General features: G+C 32.6%; 1 protein-coding gene across 3 annotated transcripts in view; it reads right to left on the reverse strand.

The window, feature by feature from the left end:
• The window catches only part of LOC145268053 (phosphatidylinositol 4,5-bisphosphate 3-kinase catalytic subunit beta isoform-like), a 420,372-nt gene that overhangs the window by 182,001 nt on the left and 213,119 nt on the right, over window positions 1-25,252 (reverse strand). For all 3 annotated transcript variants that reach the window (XM_080123347.1, XM_080123348.1, XM_080123349.1), the window contains one exon: window positions 11,078-11,147. In XM_080123347.1, coding sequence (XP_079979473.1) covers window positions 11,078-11,147 — 70 coding nt within the window. The remainder of the gene's footprint in view (window positions 1-11,077; window positions 11,148-25,252) is intronic.

The following is a 25,252-nucleotide window of genomic DNA, read 5'->3' on the forward strand; positions in this document are numbered from 1 at the left end:
CCTACTTCAACCTGTATTCCAATGGTATCACCAAGCTAACAAAACAAAGATATCATAATATGCTGTACAGGTTGTAGCTTATCCCATTTTGCCCTTTAGAAATTAGCGACAAACTTGATAACTTCAGAATTATTCAGAGTGATCTTCATTCTATGATATCAAAATTTTCCCCTCTTGATTATACTAGCCAATAGAGAATACAGTCTTTTCTTCCTGGATACCAAAGATTTAAGTCTGCCTACATGAAGAATATGAAAGTGGATACCACCTCCTTTCAAACGTTAATACTCAGGTAGTCAGATGTAGTCCAAATGGTTCTCCATCTTTGCATGGCCTTTCCTGGTATCAGCTGTATACGCCCCAAAATAGCACAACAAAGTAAATCATATTTACTTACTCATTATTTAAGTATCTTTTTATTTCATGACTCCTAGCGACATACGTTTTTATTGTTTGTCTTCAGAAATTCATGTATTCTCTTACTTCGTTTTTTTTTTTTTTTTTTTTTTTTTAACTTTTTTAAATCATTACTATATATTGGATCAAATATAATATAATAATAAATATGAAATCTGCATTAATCAAAATATCATATTTCAACATATTTTACAACCGGGCAATGCCAGGCGGCCTGCTAGTATATATATATATATATATATATATATATATATATATATATATATATATATATATATATATATGCTTAAGAATCTTCCAACATGATGTCAGACTGGCGGGGGGGGGGGGCTGATTGTTGTCTTTAAAGAGAGTTTTTCATGTTTTTGACTTGCATTTTTTTTTCTTCTTAATCACATTTTTTTCCGGTTTGTTTTTACTTTGGAATATTGTGCCTGTTTTTTATCAATATTTAGTTGTCTCTAAAGAACAGTCAAACAAACAATATTTTTCATTACAGGTTGTGAAATGTGTGTAAGTCGGCAAAGGAAAAAATTATAGGCATCCAGCAAAATAAAAAATTATGATTGTGGACGAATTCTTTCTTCTGGTCATCTAAATGCAACCAAAAAGTATATATATAAGTTATGTATGTGTATATGCTTATATATTTATATGCAATGGGTATATTAAGTTTGGCATGTTAAAAAGGTTTAAAAAGGTCTTTAAAAGGATACTTCATACTTTTTTCTGTAATTTTAATAAAAGGTATTAAGTAAATTAGTTAATACAATAAATATTCCAAATTTCAATTTCAATTTGTGAAACTCTTTTAGTTTTAAGGATACCATAATATGGACACAATTTCCCATTTGAAGATATAAATATTTCAAATTTGCACTGAATTTTATCCCTAGTTATTGGACACCAGCAAAGCAAGATTCCTTGAATTTCAATTTCCTTCTTAGGACTTCTTAAGCTTAAGCCTTAAATTTTAGACATTTTCTAAGATAAAATTCATGTAATGGATTTTGAGCAAAATTGGAATAAGAATTCTAGACATGCAGTTTTGTATCATTATATCTTGACTTTGAGAGGTGATGGAGGTTCAGTAGTCAACAACACAGATTGATGAGCTGGGTGTTCCAATTTTGAAAACGATTCATTCCACAAAAATCGCTTTCACTTAGGATATTTGTAACTTTAACATGGTCCCTCTCGTAAATATTATGTCTTTCTAGAAATAATCCTGACTAAAATATTTCAAGGAAACCAATGGCAACAACTGAATTTTCAGATTCATACAATATGATGATTATAATGATTTTAATCTTTAAGGAGAAATATAAATAATAACTGTTTTGTTAGAGGGAATTAATTTTACCTGTTCAGTACAAAATCAAAGTGTAGTATCTGTTCTTCAGATGCTACACTTCAATTTCTTGTTCTCTTGTTAGTGGAGGAGAAATCCTTCACGACTGAGACAATTTTTATTTTTTGTTCCTTTTCTCCACGTTAAAAAACGACCCTGGTGTCTAACTCTGTCCCATGGGGAGGTATTGTAAATAGAAACATTAGAAAACATGATTTTAATATTTATAAAGAGAAATATAAATAAACTATCAGGGGTGCCCAGCATTGCCCGGGTGTGTGTAGGTGGTGTTATAAGGAACCCATGATAAAGGGGGGAACCAAAACAACAGTAAGCAGGCAGGCTCGAACCCGTAATGCGAAGGAGAAAAAAAGGTTAAAATAATGTGACGTCTTAGCCGATGTCTCCATTGCACAACTGCAAATTCCAAACATTGAAATTAAGCGTAGTCAATCAAAAAGACGATGACTTGCAAAAATGGTGATGCAAAAACCGACCCCTCCTTGTAGAAAACTGCCCAGTTGAGGATGAAGGAATTAATGTTTTTGGGCAATTTTTCCATATTTGTCGTCCAAAAGATCAAGCGTCAAAATGATACAAATCTGGACAGGATCCGTTGCGTGTGTAAAAATTTTTTGGCAGACATACATACATTCATTCATTCATTCATTCATTCATTCACACAAAGCAACGATTGAGATTTATATTATAGATAACTATTGTTAGAGGGAATTAATTTTACCTGTTCTGTAGTGTATAAACAGAAAACAATTGTATCACTGATTAGCATAAATTTAAAAATATTTAAAAAAATATTTAACATTTTCAAATATTTGCAAATTTATACTAAACCAATGATACATTTTTTTACTAATGTTCATCCTCTGAAGAAAAGAGTATCTTTGAAAACCCATGCATCAAGGATTTTTCTTTATTATAATTCCTTGTCTGAATTTTTGATGGACTAATATTGAAATTTATCAAATTTTTATTTTCATCATAAATTTTCTTGTTTTTAATTACTCTATCTAGTATCTTGAGTTTGAGTTTAAAGATATTTATTGTTGTAATTTTAATGCATTTGAGACACAAAATGACACTGAAGTAGAATGCTGTTTACCAACCTGGTAAACAATGCTGTATTCATAACACCACAATTCTATTCAATGATATTGGATTTTGTGGTTTGTTTTTTTGTCCGTTTATATTTTATTCCTTGCCATTCTGAAAGAAGCATAATTGAGTGCTCACACATGTTTTATAATGTTGCAATATCTTATTAATGAAAGGTGAAACCATTTTTTATATACTTCTAGTACAGGATCCTTTCTTAGCAGGGTTTTTTTTTTTTTACCCTATCCTGGGTACTTCTTTTTAGAGAGCTGTATTTTTATTCCACTTTAAAAACCTACCTTGTGTCTAACTCTGCCCTCATGGGGAAGCAACTAAATAAGGACACAAACAATATGCATGAGGAGAAATGATAGGAAAAAAAATGGAATCAGTCTCTTTTCTCCATGACTACAAGGAAGCTCAAACAGATATTTATGTGTGTGTTATGTTGATTAATCTGACTATTATTCTTATCTTGGGTGTTATTAGCACAACGTTTCGGTCGCTGTAACCTGCGACCTTCTTTGATAGTTGAAAACTGCTTCTCTTTATTTACTAAGGAAAAGAGGGTCGGTTCTGCATTACAAGAATTCAAACCGTGGGTTTGAGGGTGGGTCCGTAGATCATCAAGAAGGTTCAATCTTCAGGGGTCACTAAGATATTTTTTAAAGGCTTTCCTATGACTCAAATTTTCGGGATATCTGTACTAATTGGTAATATTAGTGAAAAAATGTTTTACGAAAACATAGGATCAATACCCATGCGTATTTAAAAAAAAAAAAAAAAAAAAAACACAATGCGGGGTGGGGGGCTCCAAGGAAAGAATAGTTTGTTTGTTTTTTTTTGTTTTTGTGAAGTTACCTTTCTTGGGTTGGCATATGTCAGGTTTTCTTTTTCAGTGATTTTCCTTAGTAGAAAAAAAGAAGCCCGTTTTCAACACCCGAAGAAGGTCGCAGAATTCAGCAACCGAAACGTTGTGCTAATAACACCCAAGTTGAGAATAATAGTCCAATTAATCAACATACCACAAGCATTCACATCTCATCTCAAAAAGTCAAAATTGCATAAACATTTATGTTCTCTCAGTTCTGTCTCAAGCAAATCTAAAACCAATGATTATCGACTTCAACAAAACGATAAACAGACATCAGTTTATTATGTTTTTCTTTCTGTATTATTGAATTTGACAGATTCTTTTTTTCGTCCAACACAAAACGCCAGTATTCAACAAGTGAGATTATTTCAATGGTGAAGGATATATTTTCACTAATACAGTGTAACAGCGATTCTTAAAACTTCATTTTAACGATCTTAAAAGCTTTCTCCATCCTCATCCTCATATTTCGCTTAACGTCCGTTTTGTATGCATATGATGGCCTTAAGAAATTGGCAAATAGGCTTAACATCTATTTCATATTCATTGAATGGCTTTAAGAAATTAGCTTCCAAAGTAACCTATCTCTGACTAGGTCTTTCTTTATCCCTCTTTCAGTGGGCTAAGAAATTTTCTTGTTACCTCAGTCTCCAAAGATAATGGATACACCTGTAAAGAGTGCCTATGTGAGAGGTTATTAGTGAAGCAAGGGTTACAGAATCTCCAACAGCACTTTGCCTAAATCGGCATTACTAGAATTTACGTGCAAGGAGAAGTCCAGATAAACTAGAAACAATGCCAGGATCAGCATAGAAAGTTGTTTTCAAAGTTTCCTTACTAAACTAGTTGAGAATGTGATCTACCATACTATTCACGCCATAACTGGAGAAGAGATGCATCAATTCATACCTTTTCCCCAATCATATTAATGCAAGTGTATATGGCAGAACTTGTACAGTTTATAATCAATTGTGAAAGATGTAATTTGTTTGGTTTTTTTTTCAGAGTTATTAAAGATGCTAAGAATCTGTCAGGCATGTGAATGCAGTGTGATGATGTATGAAAGCGAAACCTGGTCAATTAGGGTTGAGGACATATGTTGCATGGAGAGAAATGATCAGAGTAAGATGTAGATTTTCATGTTATATCTACATTGAATGAATGTCTGAGACTTCTTGGGTTAGTAGAGGTTGCAGTGTCAGTTAACAGGGGAAGGTCAAGGAAAACATAGGAGGAAATGATACGAATGAACTTGAAAGAATGATAAAGTCCTGACTAGAGATAGATTAGTTTAGAATTCAATTTCTAAAAGCTGTCAAACACATGCCAGCATGTAAGCTGTTGATGATGATTTTATTGCTTGTTTGGTTGGGTTTTACAGCAATGCAAGCTTTTTTAGGTCATTTCCTGCTGAAAATTGTTTACGTTTTTTTTCAGTGGGATTGGTGTATAGATATTAGAGAAGTTAGAGTAATTTTTGTTATAAAATTTATGTTTTTAAATTACGAGTTTTGTTTTATTGCGTTGATGGGTTACTTTTGTATTTGTTCAAATTGTGATGGCACATCAAGAATTCAGTTATTCCATTAATATTATTGTACTCTTGTGTATTGTATTAAAGAGTTTTTTTTTTGGGGGGGGGGGTATATTCTTTGGAAGAATCCTATTTCTTTGATGTAGGATAGGATTTTTCTGGTGTTGTTCTTTTCGAAGATTTTCTTCAGATCTATTTCTTTGTAGTGTATTTCCCTAATTTGTAAGAGGTCTATGCATCCGGTTAGTAGGTGACTTATAGTAAGTGGTGTTTCGCAGGGAATACATTGAGGTTGTGTTTCTCCTTTCAGGAGGTCGTAATGTGTTAGGTGTATATGACCTATTTCCAGTCTAGTTAGGATGAGATTGTTTTCTGCTGTACGTTTTTTGATTTTCCTGTTTTGTTATTTTTGGCATGATTTTGTAGTTTTTTGTTTGGGAAATCATTCCAGTAGTTTTGCCATTTATTTTGCTGCCTACGGCCAACAGGTAGCCCCATTGAGGGACTTTTACTTTCTGCAGGGGGGCAGTTGGCATATTCTGATGCCCTGCCGACGAGGTCTAGTGAAAACTGATCGATTGGAAAAACTTTATGCCTCAACTTGTTTGTTTCTTTAAATATTTATTCATGGATTTTAGTTTGGTTGTTTTTATTACTTTGGTTGGTATGTTTTAAGTTAGGAAGCCAGTAGGGAAGAGGGGGGGGGTGGAAAAAGGATGGACGGGGCTGTTGTTTTTGTTTTGGGCTTTGCAGAACACGCTTTACTTGTGCAAAAATTAAAAAGGAAAAAATAAAAACAGAAAGGTGTTAATGAAGGTGCATTTATGTCAGGGAATCATCTTTCACAGCCTGGTCTGGTTGCACCAGGATGATGATTTAAGAACAATTCTATAGTATAAAAGTAATAAATTATCATGATATTTAAACATTTTACATTTAACAATTAAATATTTATAAAAGGGAAAGTTTAAAGCAAAAACAATGTTAAAGTGTAAATTAAAGATTAAGATACAAAAATTAACAGAAAATAAAATTGTAAATGATTGAAAAGTTGTTACTGTGTGAAAAGATAAAAAGGGATAAAAACAATGAATCCTTTATTTTTTTTTAAAAGTTCTTTCAAAATAAAATGGGATAAAAATGATCCATGTTATTGATCAATCAAAATGCAGAACAGGAAATTCTAACAAATCAAACAGGCAAAAAAAAAAAAAAAAAAAGAAATATATTATTCTTTTATGAGATACTGATCTAGTTTCACACAAATGACAACAACAAAAGCAGATTTATTTTTATCTGAATAATCTTAGTAATATACACCCCCCACCCGCCTTCCTAAAAAAAAAAAAAAAAAAAAAAATGGAATCATTCATTAATGATAATTTATAAAATAACAATTTTTTTGAAACCCAATTGCATTTGATACAAATAAACTTCAATTTTTTTTTGGAGATTCGTACATGAACCTTGGGAAACAACTCTGGAATAAATTGTTCTGGTTTGTCTGTTTATTTTATTTGTTTGTTGTTGTTGTTTTTTTTTTGTTTGTTTTTTTTTCGGGGGTGGGGATAACCTATAAAATAAAAATTGGCATTCATGAAATACTCAATCAAATTCACAACCCTTTCTGCAATCCAACTATTTCTTGTGCAAATAAACTTCAACCTATGCCTGACTTGTCCCCTAAGTTTTATTCATAAATATCCAACAGTGGTGATCATCTTATCAGATGTAATCCTGAAGATGCCTGACAATCACCAGACCATAACCCTCCAGATTTTTTATCTGAAAATTATCTCAAAGATAATGTTTATCAGAACAATCCTCAGACTATTCCTGAATCAAAAACGCCCACCACAGCCCAAATCAGGACAAAGCCTTAAACAATGAACAACAATAAAACTAAGAATTTTGGAAATTCATGAATAGAATTGGGAGGCAAATCAGGCATAAACTATTAATGGGAGAAGGGGAGGGGGGAAGTTATCCTGTACCAGAAAAATTTTAAAAGTATTTTGTACATCTCTGTACAATTGTTATTGATTTATATTTCTCTTTAACCACAATAGTAAGCAATAGTTATAATATTGATAATCATTACTTGAACATAAAAAATGCACATATGCAATCAATAATGTTTGTATAATTAGCAGATCATATACTATACTAATTCTATCTTGCATTGAGCACTCTTTAATGATCATGTGAGTATCATTGGATTTACATCTAGGAAACCAATCGATACAACCTATGTATGTATATATATATAATATAAAAATCTTGATATTGAAAATTTATTTAAATTTTCAAAAAACCTTTATAAACCTGTAAGGAAGGTACACAAAATTTTAATTATTCGACAAAGAGTACAAATAAAACAAGAAAAACATTATTTGACAGAGTTTTGAAGAATGCACTTCTCATCAGAGAGAAGAAGTTTGCAAAATATACAATAAATTTTGCAGGTTAATACATCACAGAAAACAAACAAGATAAAATTTATATTTGCATAAAAAAATCATTTAACCGTTTTTAGATAGTTTGTAGGCATTCAAAGAGATTGGGAAAGCAAGAAATGGGAAAAAGGAAGAAAAAGGATATGATAAAGTGGGTCTGTTGGAAATCCAATTGTAATCGATAAGGAAACAAAAATATAAATAGAAATGTCCAGGGTAAAATGAAAACGCATCAGATTGTTGAGAAAAAAAAAAGCAACTTTTTTTTTTAATAACAGATCAAGGAAATGGAAAGTGTGAAACTGGAAGTTTTAAATAAGATTATTCAAAAATCGAAAGGAGAGGAGAGAAAGAGAAATATACATAGTTGATGGAAAGGCGAGAAAGAAAGGGGGAGAAGGAGCAGATAGAGTCATCTTTCTAAATCTATTTTTAGAACAAATCAGTAAGGGTCAATATATATATATATTTTATTACGAATTCCATTATTATTAATACAAATAGACAATAATAACAACACATTCGTGAGTTCGTAGCAAAAAAAAAAAAAAATATTATAAGACATTCATGAAATACAATGCACATCAAAACATGTAGGCCCTGGGTTCGGTACACTTCGCTGAAATAAAAATATGGGGAGACTCTTTCGAAACCAGAAATATATAATAGATGACGAACAGCGTATGAAAATAACAGAAAACACGACACTCAATGGTAACATTTTCGAAATTAAATTTTATTATAAAACAACGGACTAACTATGGTAGAGGAGGAATAATGTAATTAAGTGAAAATAAAAAAAAGAACAAATTATAAAGATGGGGAGGGGTATCTTTACATACTATTCGAAGGATGCCAGTGAGAAATACATCAATACAAAAACATTATATCAGTCAAAACGAAATAATGGCAATACGAACTCTTTGACTTAAATATATGAGAGAAAGGTAACTCACGTTTTTTTTTTTTTTTTTTGGGGGGGGGGAGGGTATGTTTCTTTTCTCCTTTGTTTTTCTATTAACTTTTAAAGTGGACTTTAACCTTCATTTTATTTGCTTCGGGCAATAGTTCACAGCATGCGGTGTTTTTTTATCGTATCCATCCAATATTTTGGGTTATTCTCGGAATATCACATCTCCTGTGTTCGTGAAATTAACAGTCGGTATTCCGACAATGCCAGCTTGTTCTCCCAAGCATTATTTCTTTTCTCTCGCCGTTGATATGGAGTTCCTCCCAGACATTACTTCATTTCTTTAGCTGTTGGTGAGGGGGAGGGGTATCCAAATCTTCGTTCATCTGTTGCTGGGTGACACGATGGAAAATTTTCCACGTGCGCACACCATGGCGCGCCGGCCAAAAGTCTGCGTCCTGAACCAAAAGGTCTTTCTTTCTCTTTCTCTCTCTCTCTCTCTCTCTTCCTCTTTTCAGTATGTTTATTAGCCCTTTCTTTCCTTTATTCTTTGTTGCCTAGCAACCCGCATCGATGGGTTTCTGGTCAAATGACCCGGTCATCTCGCTAGCTTGCGTGTCAAAAGGCTTTTTTCACCTCTTTCTCCTTCTCCCATTGTCTTTTTCTCTCTCTCTCTTTGAAACTATGTTCATTTGCCTTTGGTAAAAATAATAAAATAACAACAAAAAAAAACGATACTTTTCTCGCTGGCCCGAAATTAAATTTTTCAATCAATTACATAATCCATTTATGAGTTACGTCACAATATATATATATATATATATATATATATATATATATATATATATATATATATTAGTGTTGGGATGATTAATCGGAATCGAGAATCACAACAATCGGAGCTTTTTGGGGAATTGACATCGGAATCGGAAAAATTTGAGCCTATTTTCCAATACCAAAATCAATTCCTTTAATTTTATTTTGTTTTTATAAAATATCTTCCATTGCTTGTAGTAATAAAATAAATGCCAAAATCAATTCCTTTAATTTTATTTTGTTTTTATAAAATATCTTCCATTGCTTGTAGTAATAAAATAAATGCCAAAATCAATTCCTTTAATTTTATTTTGTTTTTATAAAATATCTTCCATTGCTTGTAGTAATAATAAAATAAATATTTATTAATTTAAACTTCCAGTAAGACTTTAATCTTTAGATCACACTCTCACAAGTAGTTTTACATTTAAGAAAATACAAGCACATTTAAGAAGTGTTTTACAGTAATCGGGACAAAATAACAACTTTATAGTAAAATATTTAGAGATTTATAAAGAGTCGGAATCTGTAATTGTATCGGTATCAGAAAAAATATTGGAATCATCCCATCACTAATATATATATTTTAATCCGGAGTATTAATTTTTGGTTAAAAAACACTAAAAATTACTTTTATTCTTCACGCATAGATAAACAAATATGCAGATGCAATTAGTGTTAACATCTAATTAATAACTTCAGAAAATTAGTCTATAATTTTTATAGTTAACTAATGTAAAACAAATATAAATTCTTGTCCAGAATTACCCCCTATATTGAAAATCAAAAATAAAGAAAAATCTGTAGGTACGTACCTGTAACAAAACGAAAATACCATCTTTCAAAAATCACCTAAACTGATTAATAGTTTTACATTTTATAAAGAAACTCATTTTTAAGCAATTAATGGAAATTTGTAGGCATTACAAAATAAAATCTAGTAAGTATAAATTATTGTTTAGTTATCTCCGTTTTTTTTTTATTCAAGATTGTTTTTAAGATGGGGGACAGCCACTCTTCAGTTACTTATGAAATTCGTTTTTTTAGAATATGGTATTTTTGTTTTGTCATGGGTAGGTACATCATACAGATTTTGCTTCATTTTTTGTTATTTTAACATAGGGAAAATTCTGGACAAGAACCAAAAAAAATATATTGTATTGTAAATAATGTTGTTTTCAATAATTTTTATGGTATTATCTTTATTTTATTATTATTATTATTATTCAATTTTCTTAATTGTTTTTAATATTCTATCCACACAAATTCTTTATTAATTTCTGAGATTTAAATTATTTCTTTTTCATGATTATTATTATTTTACATTTTATCTCCTCAGCAACCAACATAAATTCATTATTTAATATATTTTTTAAACTTTTTTTTTCATGAATCATTCACTGGACATTTTAGTAACAATAAAGAGTAGAGTGTATTGTTTGTAGAAAACTTATTCCAAATAGATTATGAAGAAATGGCCAATCAAAAAACTTCTTACAAATAAATTATACAGAAATGCCCAATCAAAACCTTATTACAAATAAATTATATAGAAATGCTCAATCAAAACCTTGTTACAAATAAATTATGGAATTGTTATACTTACTACTTATTTCTGACCGAGTAACCAAAAACACACTGGGTATAATATTTTTCTGCAGGCATCCATAAATATACTGAAAAATTAAATATGTAACATCAATTTTATGTTAAAAAGAAAAATCATAAAAATTACATGTTCTCATCTTTTTAAATTTGTTTAAAGGAAAAAATATAGTGAATAAATATTGGATAAAAACGCACTTATTGCTAAATCATGTTTTTAAGGGTCGTATTATTTTCAATATCAGTGGTGGACAACGTCTGTGAGACCCAACGTACCAATTATTTCCACTTCCTTAATGTATGGTATATGGACATATTTGACAGTTATACACACTCATTTAGTTATAATATATATATATATATATATATATATATATATATATATATATATTAATGATGAGGCGATTCTATTATTTTCCTGGTTCTAATGCAATTACTGATTCCGATTCTTTATAAATCTCTAAATATTAAACTATCAAGTAGTTATTTTTCCCCAATTATTGTAAAAACACATGTTAAATGTGCAGATATTTTTTCAAGCTTAAAAAATACACTTGTAAGGAATGATCTTTAGATTTTAGTTTTACTATTAGTTAAAACTCAATAAATATTTATTATTTTAGTATTACTACCAGCGGTGGAAATTTTGCTTTTAACAAAATTTAATAAAAAAGACATTAAAAGAATTGTGTTTAGAATTGGAAAATAGGTACTAATTTTTCCGATTTCAATAGAGTCTGATTCCCTTAAAAGTTCTGTTTTTTTCTGATTCCTGGTCGTCCCAACACTAATATATATTCGAACCCTATAACGAAGCCATTTTTGACTATTACAAGGAATATATATATATATATATATACATACAATTAGTGTTTATATCTAAGATTATAGACTAATTTTCTGAAGTTATTAATTAGATATAAACACTAATTGTATATATATATAAAATTGATTGAATTCAAAATATGATGATTAAAAGATCAGACTCGTGCAGTGTTTTTATTTTAAAATAAATATTCATTTAAAATTTCTAATTATCGGCTTATACCAAAGACTTCATCAAGTTGCTTTAAACAATACTTTTTTTGCCTTACTAACCATGATAGTATTTTCGTGCAGTCTCTAGTTCTCGAAGATAAACTGTGGATTTCTATTAATTTTAATATGTGCGCATGGCTGAGCGCAAACACTGAACTGGATAATACAACCTCTATCTTTTTAACTATCATTAAATTACTAATGATGATCATGGTTAATGTTGTTATCGATATATAGAAAAGACAAAACGTCCGCATGCGTTTTTGTATGTCCAGCAAAGGCTTTTTTCGGGGGGGGGGTCTCTGGGGAATTACTATGTCTTAGACGATTTTATATACTCCCTAGATTATAATATCTACGATTTGCAAAGGGACGTCGTCTCTAGATTTATTTTGATCGACTTTTATTAAATTTGCACTATTCCATTCTGTCAAGTGTTTGTTGGTGTTTTTAAAAGCAAAACTGATTAGAGGAAAAAAAATAAATAAATAATTTGTTGGCCTTCGTGGCCAGCAGGTGTTGAAGGCAATCAGCTTTGATCACTGCGGGGAATGCACTCCATATCAAAAAATTGCTCTTCATTAAGACCATGCCTCTTGGGGGGGGGGGGGGGAAGAGCTGAAAGCTTAACTGGCTTACAGCCAAACTTAAGTGCGAGATTTCATTCCTTAGCCTGCATCAACTTATTCACTTTACTTTCTGCATGTCAACTTTTTGATCGCTAAATTAGAATGTTTTTCAATCCTTTCTCTTCGTGGCCGAGCGGTAAAATGACACGGTTTCTTTTACTTTCTTTTCCAGCTTCGAGTCAAGACTTTGGGTTCGAGCCTGTCTGCCTACTACAACTTTTTTTATTTCTCAACACACACCTCCAAACACCTGGGCAAAATGTGTGTCTGTGTCTTGCAAAAACTTTTGACAGATGCATCAGAATGTGACAAAATCGGTAACATTTTTTTTTTTTTTTTTTTATTACATTTTCACCCCAAACAAGGCAAATTGCCACTTTGGTGTAGGGGGCTACTGTCAGGGGCAACAACTACTGGGGTACTATGTAGGGATTTGGGCAGCAAGGTGTCGGTTCACGTTACACTTGAACTTCTGCACGTCAGTATTGTTGGGGAAGCAGGGACCTGGAATGGAATTCCAGAGTCTAGCGGTTCTGGGGAAGAAACTATTGGAGTAAAAAGATCTTTTACATCTAAGGATCTCTACAGTGTGGGGGTGGGATTTAGCATTGAGATGAGTTTTATTGATTTTATTTATTGCTGTCACGATTACTGAGAAAATCATTATCCAATAAATTGATTTTTAATAAATTGTCTTTACAGATTTTCTTTTCACTAACATGCATTATTGTACCGGAAGAATTTAAAGATACCAAAATAGCATTCACACTAAGTGGATTGAACCAACTTCCTCCCAAGGAAGAAGTTTCATGTGAATATCAAATTCACAAGCGGACCCCAATCGCTTGCATAAAAATAGTAATCCAAATAATACAAAGCATCAATCCTCAACCCAAAAACACAAATTAGTAAACAGTTTTCAAGAATAGTGAGCCTTTTTTAATGTTAAAGGAGTCAATTGAATATATAATTTTATTCTGTATTTTTAATGGTATTTTTAATGGTATTTTTCTTAAGTTGATGTGAAAGCAGATAATTTTAGGGGAATTTTTTTTTAATTTTGTAACCAGCATCACTTACACAAAATATGAGAAAATTATACAAATAGTCTTTTACATAACATGAAAAAAAAAAAAAAAAAAGGAATTCAAGAATATCCCTGCCTAATTTTAAAGTGAAAACATAATTTCGTTCTGGAAAAAAAATTTAAATAAGTTTTTTTTGTTTTTGTTTTTGTTTTTTTTTTTGCCAGACTAGAGCTGTTCAAAAATACTTAAAATGCAATCAGCATCTTTTTGTAAAAATTGGAAACCTTTTTTCTTTTAAGCTCATACTTTTTTTCAAAAATGAAAAAAATAAATGGCTTCTTCCATTCATTTTTAGCTTATAAAAGATATTTCTTTGAGACAAAAATCAACATTTAAATTGCATGATAAAAATAAATTATAGTGATAATACTTTCGTGTGAAAAGCAATTTCCACATCTATTTTTTCTTTTAAAGAGAAAAGCTCATTCAACTCATGGTTCTAGTCTCATCTTATTTTTTCCACTAAAGATCTACATGGGAAACAAAAAAAACATTCACAAAATTTATTTGCGTCCATCAACAAGGTCAAGGCTTGTTTAAAATGAGGAGGAGGGGGGGCACTTTATAGTTCAGCTTGTCAAATGCAGGTTAAAAAATTAATGAGTTTTCGAAATTACACCTGACTCTTCCTCTTAGAATAATGAAGTAGATGCAACTTAGAAATAGCTACATCTTAAAGCTGGGTTTAAATTTTTTAAATTTTAAAGCCATGGTTTAATACAGAGTTTGTGTGAGATTAAACATGAGTGAGTGAAGTTAATGTGTGTGGGGGGGGGGATGTGAGAGTAAGATATGTGTGAGTAGGAAAAATCAAATGTGTGTTTGGGTGCGTTACATGAAACACGCATGTGGGTGTGTGAGATAAATGTGTGTGTGTGTGTGTGGGTGTGTGAGAATAAATGCGTGTATGGATGTGAGAGATTAACCGTGTGAGTGTATGAAGTATTAAATGCATGTGGGTATGTGAAAATAAACGTGTGTGGATGTGGGACGAGTGGGTGAGAATGGGGGTGTATGACTATAAACGTGTGTGGGGTGTGTGAGCATAAATGCGTGTGGGGGTGTGTGAGCATAAATGCGTGTGGAGGTGTGCGAATGGGGGGGTGTGAGGATAAAGGTGGGTGGGTGAGAGTAGAGGTGTGTGAGAATAAAGGTGTGTGGGGGTTAGAATAGACTGTGTGGGGTTGTGTGAGAATCGATGTGTGGGTGGGGGAATCGACGTGTGGGTGGGTGAGAATCGACGTGGGGGGGTAAACGTATGTGAGTGTGTGTGAGAGTAAACGTATGTGGGGGAGAGGTGAAAGTAAAGGTGTGGGGGGTGAGAATAAACGTGTGTGGGTGTGTATGATAATAAAGGTATGACATTAAACATGTGTATAGTGTATAGGTGTGACATGAAACGCATGTGTAGGAGAAGTTAAACATGTGCTAAGTACCTTCAAATGTGAGAACAAACTAATCTTAAAAAATGGTCCCCACTCCTGAGCTGCATCAACTGTAGAGACAAGGTTGAAATAAATTTGCAGTCAAATTAACAATTTCAGCACACAAAAAAAAAAAAAAAAAAAAAAAAATCAAGAAACTATTGAATTGGCAACTAAATTTCCAACATTTTGTTATTGCTTATATTTTTTAATCTATCGTGTTTTCAAATTCTGAAATATATTTTATTGAGATTTCTATTCAGCAAGCATTTTATAAATACTTTTCATGTATATTATTTTTTACGCTTAACATTCACCGGCATGATAAATATACTCACATATTCTATAAAGTTACTTAAGCGTATAAGTTAAGATAACAAAAGGATAAAAAAATTTACAATGAAATTTTATTATGCTATCAGTTCAAAAGGGAACACAATATTTAGAGATAGGGAAACCTCTTTAGGCAATGGCATTTCGAAGCCAAATGCTTCTCATCAGAAGAGGGGTGTAAAGACATATTATAGAGAGAAGAAATTTTTTTAAAAGATAATATTGCCTTTATGGAAAGAGGATCAAATGAAAAACAGAAAAAAGCTATAAAGGGTTATAGTAGCATGGGTCACTTCTAGGCCCGTTTTTTTTTTTTTTTTTTTTTTTTTTTAATAAAATTGTAATTCTGGATTTATCCCGGATAAATCTAATTGCAAAATTCCATTTGATTCAGGAACTGGATAACTTTCGAATTACAATCCGATTGTTATCCGATGTAATCCCCAATGATCTCACTCAAAGAAGAATTTTCATTGATCCAGTGTGACGTCACAACCAAAACAAAAACAGCTGTCCAGACAGGATTTGGATGATCCGATGGATCGAAATATGTTGAAGTAGAATCATTGCAGTACAGTACAAAATATGATATATCTCCAAAAATAAAAGCAAAATTATACAAAAACTGCTAAATTGTGCAACTGGTAAAACCAAAAAGGAAAACCACGTAAAAAATAAATTTCTTGGACATAAGGAGTCAGAGTCGGATAAAAAATTCCAACACTGACTGCTAGTACTTTTAGAAATCCAACTCTGACTCCCTGGACGATAGTTATTGGAACAATAGTGTAGTAATTCTTAGTAGTGGAAATTTAGTATAATTAGATTATTTAAGAGGACGATTTAGTAAGAACTTGTTTACATTAAACTTGGAAACAATACTGTAGTCAGTGGGAAAGCAGACCAGCAGAACAGAGTTCCATAGGTGGGCAGTTTTAGGAAAGAAGTTTTGCAGAGAAGAACAAAGGGCATTATCTACTAGGTTACAAAGTTGATTTTAAAACGATTTCCCAGTAATAATTTTGGCTTTTCTTAGTTGTGTCTTTTTCTGCATTAAAAATAAAAGAAGTTTAATTTCCACTAAATAATAGTAATTAAAAAATGTTGGTTATTGTCCAGAATTCCCCTTATATTGGAAACAAAAAGAAAAATTTGTATGGCATAGGTACCTGTAATTAAAAGAAAACATCATATCTCAAAAATCACATAAATTCATCAAATATTTTTATAAAGAAAATCATTTTTAAGCAAATTTGAGTTTTTCCAATGTTTCCATGTTAAGAATGGCTTTCTAAAATCTTGCAAAGTTAATTATTTAAAGTTTTTCCCTTGTTTTCAGCCGGTTTTCAAGATGGTGTCATGATATGTCGCTGTTTGCTTAGCCACAAAATTTTATTTTCTTAATTTTAAATAAAACTACTTGATAAATTTACATGATTTTTGGAATATACTATTTTCATTTTGTCATGGATATGTACATCACACAGATTTTTCTTTATTTTTGTTTTTTATTATACAGAGAATTCTGGACAAGCACCAAATAGTTAAAAGTAAATTTCCAAGCAAAAAGCAGAATGCCAATCCCTTAAATGAAACAACCTTTATATCAAACCAGATGTGCTGAAAAAGGTTATATCTCATAGGATTAGTGAATCTCTTGACAAAGGCTTAATTTCTAGGGCAATTGCTCGACATATCAAAGGCCTTTGTTTGATAAGGTATGGCATAAAGGCCTACTTCACAAGATTTCCAGCTACGAAATCACTAAAAATGTTTTCTCAATTATTAAATCATTTCTCTCTGATAGGCTCATAAGAGTAGTGGTTGATGGGCAGAAATCAGAGGCCCACAGTATTAATGCTGGAGTTCCTCAGGGGTCCATCCTGGGCCCAACTCTCTTCCTGATCTACATCAATGATCTCCCAAAACACATACTTAAATCATTTGTTGACATCTATGCTGATGATACGACCATCCATGGCAACACACCAAAAGCTGTAAATGACAAAGTTCTCTGATTCTCCCTCCTCTGATCTTGAGCGCGAGGTACAATGGGGGAAGAGGTGGTTACTTTTAATGCATCTAAAACCAAGCTTCTATTTTTACATCATCAATGCTCTGATCCCATCTGGCATCAATTGAAATCTCGTCTTGGGGAGGCTCCATCTTTTGACAAGCTTCTGAAATCTGAAATGATCTGAAATGGAACACGTACATCAAGTTTGTTGCCAAGGTCGCTGGAAAAGTGGTGGGATCCTTCTATCGCTCCAGTCTCACTGCTGATGCAATTCTCTATCTCTATAAAAGCCAAGTACGTCCAAGGATGGAGTACTGCTGCCATATTTGGGCAGGAGCTACTAAAAACAGCCTATCCTGCCTTGACAGAGTACAAAATAGACTTCGTAACTTAGTGGGGGATGCTCTTTTCTCTTCCCTGCAACCTCTCTTCCACAGAAGAGATGTTGCAAGCCTTGCGAGCCTGTCTTTGTTTTATTGTTATTTTCATGGCAAGTGTGCTCGTCTGAGCTCCAAACTCTGCCCCCCCCGCCAATCTTTTACGAAAAACACCCATTTAGCTGAAACCACTGTCAAAAATTTTCCCCACTCTTTATCTGTGCCTAAATCCAAACGTAGATTCCATGAACAAAGCTTCTTTCTTAGAAGTGCACGACTGTGGAACTCTCTTCCGTTTGCCTGTTTCCCACCTGACTACAACTTGGATGTCTTTAAGTCCAACATAAACAAATTCCTGATGAACCGCCTCCTTAAGTATGACACTTTATCAAATCTCCATTACTAACAATTACTACGATATTATCCCATTGATTACTGTACACACAATAACCCTTATCCCCGAGTGGTTTCCGGGCCTTGATAAGTGGTGACTACCATGTAAAAAAAAAAAAAAAATCCTCAACTTAAAATATTTTAAAACATAAAAAAACATTTATTGAAAAAAGAAATTAGAAAACTGAAGTTTGGTTTACAGCATATCAACCATCCATGGGTTAATGCTGTATAAAGTTTTCTATGGGTAGTAATAATAGTAGTAGTAGTATAGTAGTAGTAGTAATATTTATATTTTTTAGAATACATTGCTTCTAAAATCTTTTTTTTAAATCGCTCCAGACAAGGCATGAAGCCACTTGATATAGAAGCTATAAAAAAAACTCCTTAAAAATCAAAAACTAGCCAATAATAGGTGTTAGATGGATAGATTCGACCCAAAAACAACAATCCTTCCCTCTTTGTCAGAAACACTGCTCATGGAATGTGAGAACTAAAAGATAAAATAGAAGCAAGGGTTACAGTGTTCTTAGAATACTCTTAGAAGGAAATTTTAGAAGGAGACGACTTTCATTATCCTCAAAACGCACTACTACTCCCAAAATATAGTGATCCTGAACATCGGTGGTAATCTTTGTTCACAAAATGATCAACTTTCAGCCGTCTTCTTCTAGTATCTTTTTTTAAGAGAAATAAGGTTTTGATTTTCTGAAAAATCAGATTGGATAATATGGTTAGGGATGAACTTATAGATACTTGGGGCATAACGTGATCAGCTGATTGATAGGGTCGGGTCTCTTTGATTTCCCGTCTAGTCAAAGTAAGAGTTCAAGTGGAAAAATTTTCCAGGCACCAGAATCCTAGTCTAAGATATCACAGGTCGCTATGCATAACAAGTGATCCCATTTGCAAAAGGTAGGGGAGGGGCGTATCCATTTGCATGGGTTGCAATCAGCAAATTCATGGGTGTGCTGACAGAGCACACAACTGAACCTAGGAACTTAAAGTTTTCATTTTGTGATGTTAACTTCTTAACAAAAATGGCTCAAATCTATTGAATTGATATAATTGTTTTGTCTACAGATATTGCTTAAATCAAATAGAAAGGAGAAATTTTGTAAAAAGTGCAAGATGTTAGACTCCAAAACTGTGGAGGCAATTATAAGCATCAACTGAAATGCTAAAAACAGAAAATAAAGATTCTTTTTGTTGATGTGTACATTTCAGCAGCCATTAAAAATTTCTTTTTCAAATGATCAATGTGTTCTGATTGTAAGAATATGCATAGAATTTAACACAATATGGGAACCATCTATATATATATATAAAAGCGAAAATGTATGTGTGTATGTATGTTTGCTTTTCCTCGATGTCCACGAAAGGCTTCTTTCAGAGAAGCGCTTGCTCGCTTCTTAAAACTTTTTATATCATCTATAAATTGTAATATCTCAGAGTTATCCGTGTTACATTCGGTTTTCGGTATAAAAAAAGCGAAACTCGACTCTAACCACAGGCTGAAAGCCAGTTGTCTCAAGAGAGCGAAGTAACGTTTGTTCAATGTCGACTTCGTCATATCAGACTGTAGCTTTCATTTCGCTCCTCCTAATAAACAGGGAGCGGCTTTTTAAAAACAAACAAACTGATTTATTCAAAACTGTCCCGCACAAAATCGTAACTGCTGAATACCTATCGCCGTCACGTCAATCAAAAACGCACACCTGTTTGTTTTTTTTAACACTTTACTATTTTCCAACTGCGCGTCGTCAACGCTTCGGGTTTTTTTCACATACCCCGTGCAATGCCGGGTACCCCTCGCTAGTTACTTATAAATAACAGATAAAGTTACAATATAGATATATATGATGAACTCTGCTTCTGCCACAACAACTAAGTTGCTCGGAAATCCACACAGGATTTGTTTATAGTGGTGAAGGCTTTGTGTAGAATCAACCACACTTTTTGGTATAACTGCTAACCTTTGTCGGTGCAGATGACTGCCACAGGACAGACTATACAGTAGATTGCAGGTTTTTACATCAGAGTTACCTTCTCCTAGATGCACGTCTTAAAGACTGGGGGTGCATCTCTCCCAGTGAATTAATGCGCCCCCAGATACCAACCTGGAAATTTCTATGACTTGGCATAGTACATACAGTATCTAGCCGTCCCAAATGGTCACCCATTTGATACTGGCCAGGCTCAACGTTGCTTAACCTTGGTGATCTGGCGAGAACCGGTGTGTCAACATGATTGTGCCATGTGTGTGTGTATGTGTGTGTGTATGTATATATATATATATATATATATATATATATATATATATATATATATAAATTGCAGAATAAAAGCTAATTGCAACTTCTCTTCCATTTTTCAGATTTTGTAGTCATGCCCAAATACATTGTATTTTCTTTTAATGGATTGATAGTTGCTATTTTTTCTGAGGAGTTAAGGTAAGAATAGATTCATTGATTGATATAATAATTACATGAATTGTTTTGCACTACAAAACAGTTGCTGTCAAGAATTGTGAATGTCAACATACTTAAAGGAATAAATTGCAAGATGGTCAACAACATGAAATTTGGAATACAGACTTTTGCATTTATTTGTATATGCTCTGTAATTACATTGAGCTTCATAAATTAAGGATTGGTATGAATAAAAGGTAAAATATAATTGAAAAAAAAAAAAAAACATTTCCACAGAAATCAAAGATCCAAATATTTATTTTTCTGACCAAACAGCTCTCAGCATATTACAATTTTGGTACATTTTTTTTCAGCTGTTTCGTTATGCAGAAACAATCAATATTATGTCAATATCAAATTTTCTTGTGCTACTTGGCATAGTAATATCGATTGTTTCTGCATAACGAAACAGACCTATAAAAAATGTACCAAATTTATACAATCTGAAAGAGCTGTTTAGTAAGAAAAATTAATATTTGGATCTTGGAATCTAGCTATAAGCTATACTATTATTCTTTTATATATGCTCTGTTGTTATTTTTGACAAACATTGAGCTTCCTATCATGTCTGCTATCTTGTGTGGACATGTGTTAAAAGCACATTGATGACTTAGCATCATACTGTGTTTCTCCCAGACAAATCAACTCCAAATGCACGTCATGACCACTGATGGGGGCTCTGATGAATCGCGAGTGTTCTGTACCATATAACTGGACCTCCACTGCCTTGTGGTCCAAGGTTCTTTTGATCAAAGGCTAAGGATGAGGTAACCCTGACAGAAAACTCCATAGGAGCTTAGATCCTGTCAGCTGTGGCATACATGACCCACCAGCATGTGAAGTATGCTCTGGTGGTGAAGGCAACCTCTCAAGGAGAAGGAAAACCCTGATATAAAACCTGCAGTGGCTGCCGCATCCAATGATGTTGACTTGTTCTTCTTTTTGGTTCAATGTGGCAGTTGTTCAGAGAGTGGGATTGTCTCGGTGCAAAGTCTTTCCTCACTATAAAAAAGCTTCAAGCACAGACATTACTGGATATGAAATATGAGTTGGCCTTCGGGCCGGGATCAGAGTGTAGTATCTGTTCTGCAGATGCTGCACTTAAGGTAATTTGTCCCAGTCAATAGAGGGGAAACCCTCTATACTGGGACAATTATTATTTTTGATAACCAGAGTGCCCCCTTTTTGCCTACTTTTAGGGGAGCTGGTTTTTACCCCACATTAAAAACGGCCTTGTGCCTAATTTGCTTTGGTGGGGAAGCAAATAAATACATTACTGGATATTAATGATTAATGGAATACACATTTTCCCATCCGTGTGTATCTTGATAACAGAAAGGCTGGCTGTAGTCTAAGACGGCAAACAAACATTCAATGAAGGCTAATACAGATATGAACGTCAATAAAACAATCCTACGTTGCCAGAATATCTTGTGTCAACTGCGGGTAGACGTGCAAGACAGACGGTTTAGAAGTGACCATCCAGAACATGCTATTAGTGGCACTCATGTCTGCTGTGCCAAAAAATGCCCGAGTTTGGCTGGGCTTAAAAGCCACTTTTGTGCGGCTCACTGCTGAGTTGTCTTCCTGTATTAAGAATGGCAATATTGAAGAACGAATTTTGCTATATATATATATTAGTAATCTATGGTGACAAGTAGTAAGACTCCACATCTAAAAACAAATTTAAAGCGACTCACTCCTGTATTAAGAATGGCAATATTGAAGAACGAATTTGCTGTCATCATATATATATATCTATATATATATATATATATATATATATATATATATATGTATTAGTAATCTATGGTGACAAGTAGTAAGACTACACATCTAAAAACAAATTTAAAGCTCCCAAAATTCATACTAGAAAAGGACCTGTGGCGCAGTGAATAAAATATTTGGTAAATACAATTGTAAGTTATACTCTTCTGGAAATTGAAGGTTCAATCCTCAGTGCAGGCGACACTTAAAAATACAATTACAAATTATCTAGTCATGGCTGATGGAACAAGAACACACTACTCCCGTGGATTAAATAAAGGGTACTGCTTGAAATTCTGTACAGATTCCCTGAGTTTGACAAGATACACCTGAAGAAGGTCAGAGGTTACATCGACAGTAACTTTATGAAAATAACATTTAAGATGAGAGCAGTAGTCCGAATAATCCAAATATAAACTATCAATCCTCATCTAAAAAAATTTAAAAGCATGTGTTTGCTTTATAATTTAATTATGGCTTAAATCAATATAAGGTACGAGAATTTTAAGGGAAAGAAAACAGATTATTATGATATGGCTTTAATGTACATGATCATTTTTACCACATTTTCGGTTTATAACTCTTTATTTGGGGGAGGGGGATAGTATCTAGGTGGATCTGTTGATAGCATTGATTTAACATGAAAAGATTTCCGTTTAGACATCACTGGATATATCTCTCAAATTAGTATCTATGAGACTATCTCAAAGATAATCAGTAGTGTGAGTGAACAATGGCAAGAAAAGGCTGAAATTTAGATGATTTTCCAAGCTGGGAGTCATGGTCCCAGCCAGGAGCACATGCAGTTAACCAAAAAATATTTTTGCTGTGGGAAATAAATTTTGTATGATTTTTGAAGGGTGAGACTTTTTCATGGTGAAAGCTTAGTAAAAAAAGAGAAAAAAATAGTAATCAATTTTACTATCACTAACCCTAAATCCGAGTGGCAAGCCCCTTCTAACTATTTCTAATCCTAAGTTTGAGTGGTAGTCCACCCCCTCCAAACAAAAACTTAAAAATCATACCTAATCACCTAAAAAGTAGACCTCTTCCCCAAAAATTGCATTTTTTTTTCTTCTATGAAAAACAAAAAAAAAAATTGGTTAAATTGCCCTAAGAATGGACCCAAAATGAGTCATTTTACATTAAATTCTTAAGAAAAACTTATCCTCACTATAAATTTTAAGAGTTTTTTTCTTTTTACCAAGTTTTTGAAAGGTGTTCCTTCATAATCGCCTAAAAGAGTAGAATCTCATTTTTTAAGAGGATTGGAGGTGGAGTTGGGGGTGAAAAGTGTTAATCTATAATCTTTTTGTATTGAATGTCTTAACTGATATGTTTTAACTTCATTTTTGCTTTAAAATTTATTAAATCCAGTTAAAATTAACATTTTTTATGTAAAAAAATGTTTAAAGTCTTTTTTCTTAAGAAATAAACAAAAAATAAAACATGGCCGTTAGCAAGAGAAAAACTCCATCTGCATATGTATGTAAAGGGATGGAAGTCGTTCTTTAAAGTAAAAATCTTTTGAAGAGAGAAAAAACATGAAAAAGAGAAAGAAAGTGAGAGGGGAAGTAAGAGACAGAAATAAAATTAGCCAAAAATAAGGGCATAAAGCTCTAGCAATTGACCAATCAGGGCTCGATTTAAAAAACTTATTTCTGCAAGCCTTTGGGAGCCGCTAAAGAAATATAAAAGGCACGGAGAACTTCTCTTGTGAGAGAAAGGGATAACTGCCACCTTGGCGCACACTAAAAAGTAATTTCTTTTCTTTTAACAAAAATAAACAAAAGCTTATTTTGCATTATTTGGTAGTGAATTTCTTCTTAATTTTTTTTTTTTTTGGGGGGGGGGGGATTATGCAAGTCCCCAATACAGTGCATATTTATTTGAAGAATATCACTGAAAAGCGATAAAATAAAGACCGTTGGACATTCATGCCTGAAATTTGGGGGACAAGTCACGCATAGAAAAACAGATTGGGAATTTTATTAATGGTTCTACGAGTGCCATTTTTTAGGTCACACTATACTTTAAAATAAAAAAAAAACAATTTGTTATGCAGCCTTGTTTTATGTTCAGTAAATTCTGAATATCAAATCAAATCTTTGCATTCAGAACTTTCTAGATATTCTACAAAAATGAAAACCTAAGGTAATCAATCCTTAATCTTATTTTTGATAAATTATAACAGACTTGCAGATTAATGTAAGATCTGCACAAATTAGGTTTCATTTTTTCAAATTATTAAAGAAAATAGAGTATTAAATTCTAATATATAATCAAAAATTAGATATGGAAATTGGAACCGTAAATAAAGGTTTAAATAATGAATATTTATTATGCATTTTGATGAAATTTTGAGAATTCAATTTTAGCCCTGTTAAAAGTTAATGTAAACATTTACTTAGTTGCCATCTTATCTGAAAAAATCTGTTTCAACAAGCAAGTTTCCAAGGCCTTTGTGGATATATTTGAGATATAAGGAATCTTGAGTTGACGTTCTGCTAACAATGGATAGATGCTTGTAGAATCAAGTTAACTCACAAAGATCTCCAGTGTGGCACAAAAGGGAGTTGAGGAAGTAAGGTTTTGGTTTGATTGTTTTTAGGCATATCAACTGGAGAGGGAGAATATAA

This window comes from Euprymna scolopes, chromosome 4 (assembly GCF_053919585.1).
Source record: "Euprymna scolopes isolate OS-2025 chromosome 4, ASM5391958v1, whole genome shotgun sequence".
In the NCBI taxonomy this organism is placed as follows: Eukaryota; Metazoa; Mollusca; class Cephalopoda; order Sepiida; family Sepiolidae; genus Euprymna; species Euprymna scolopes.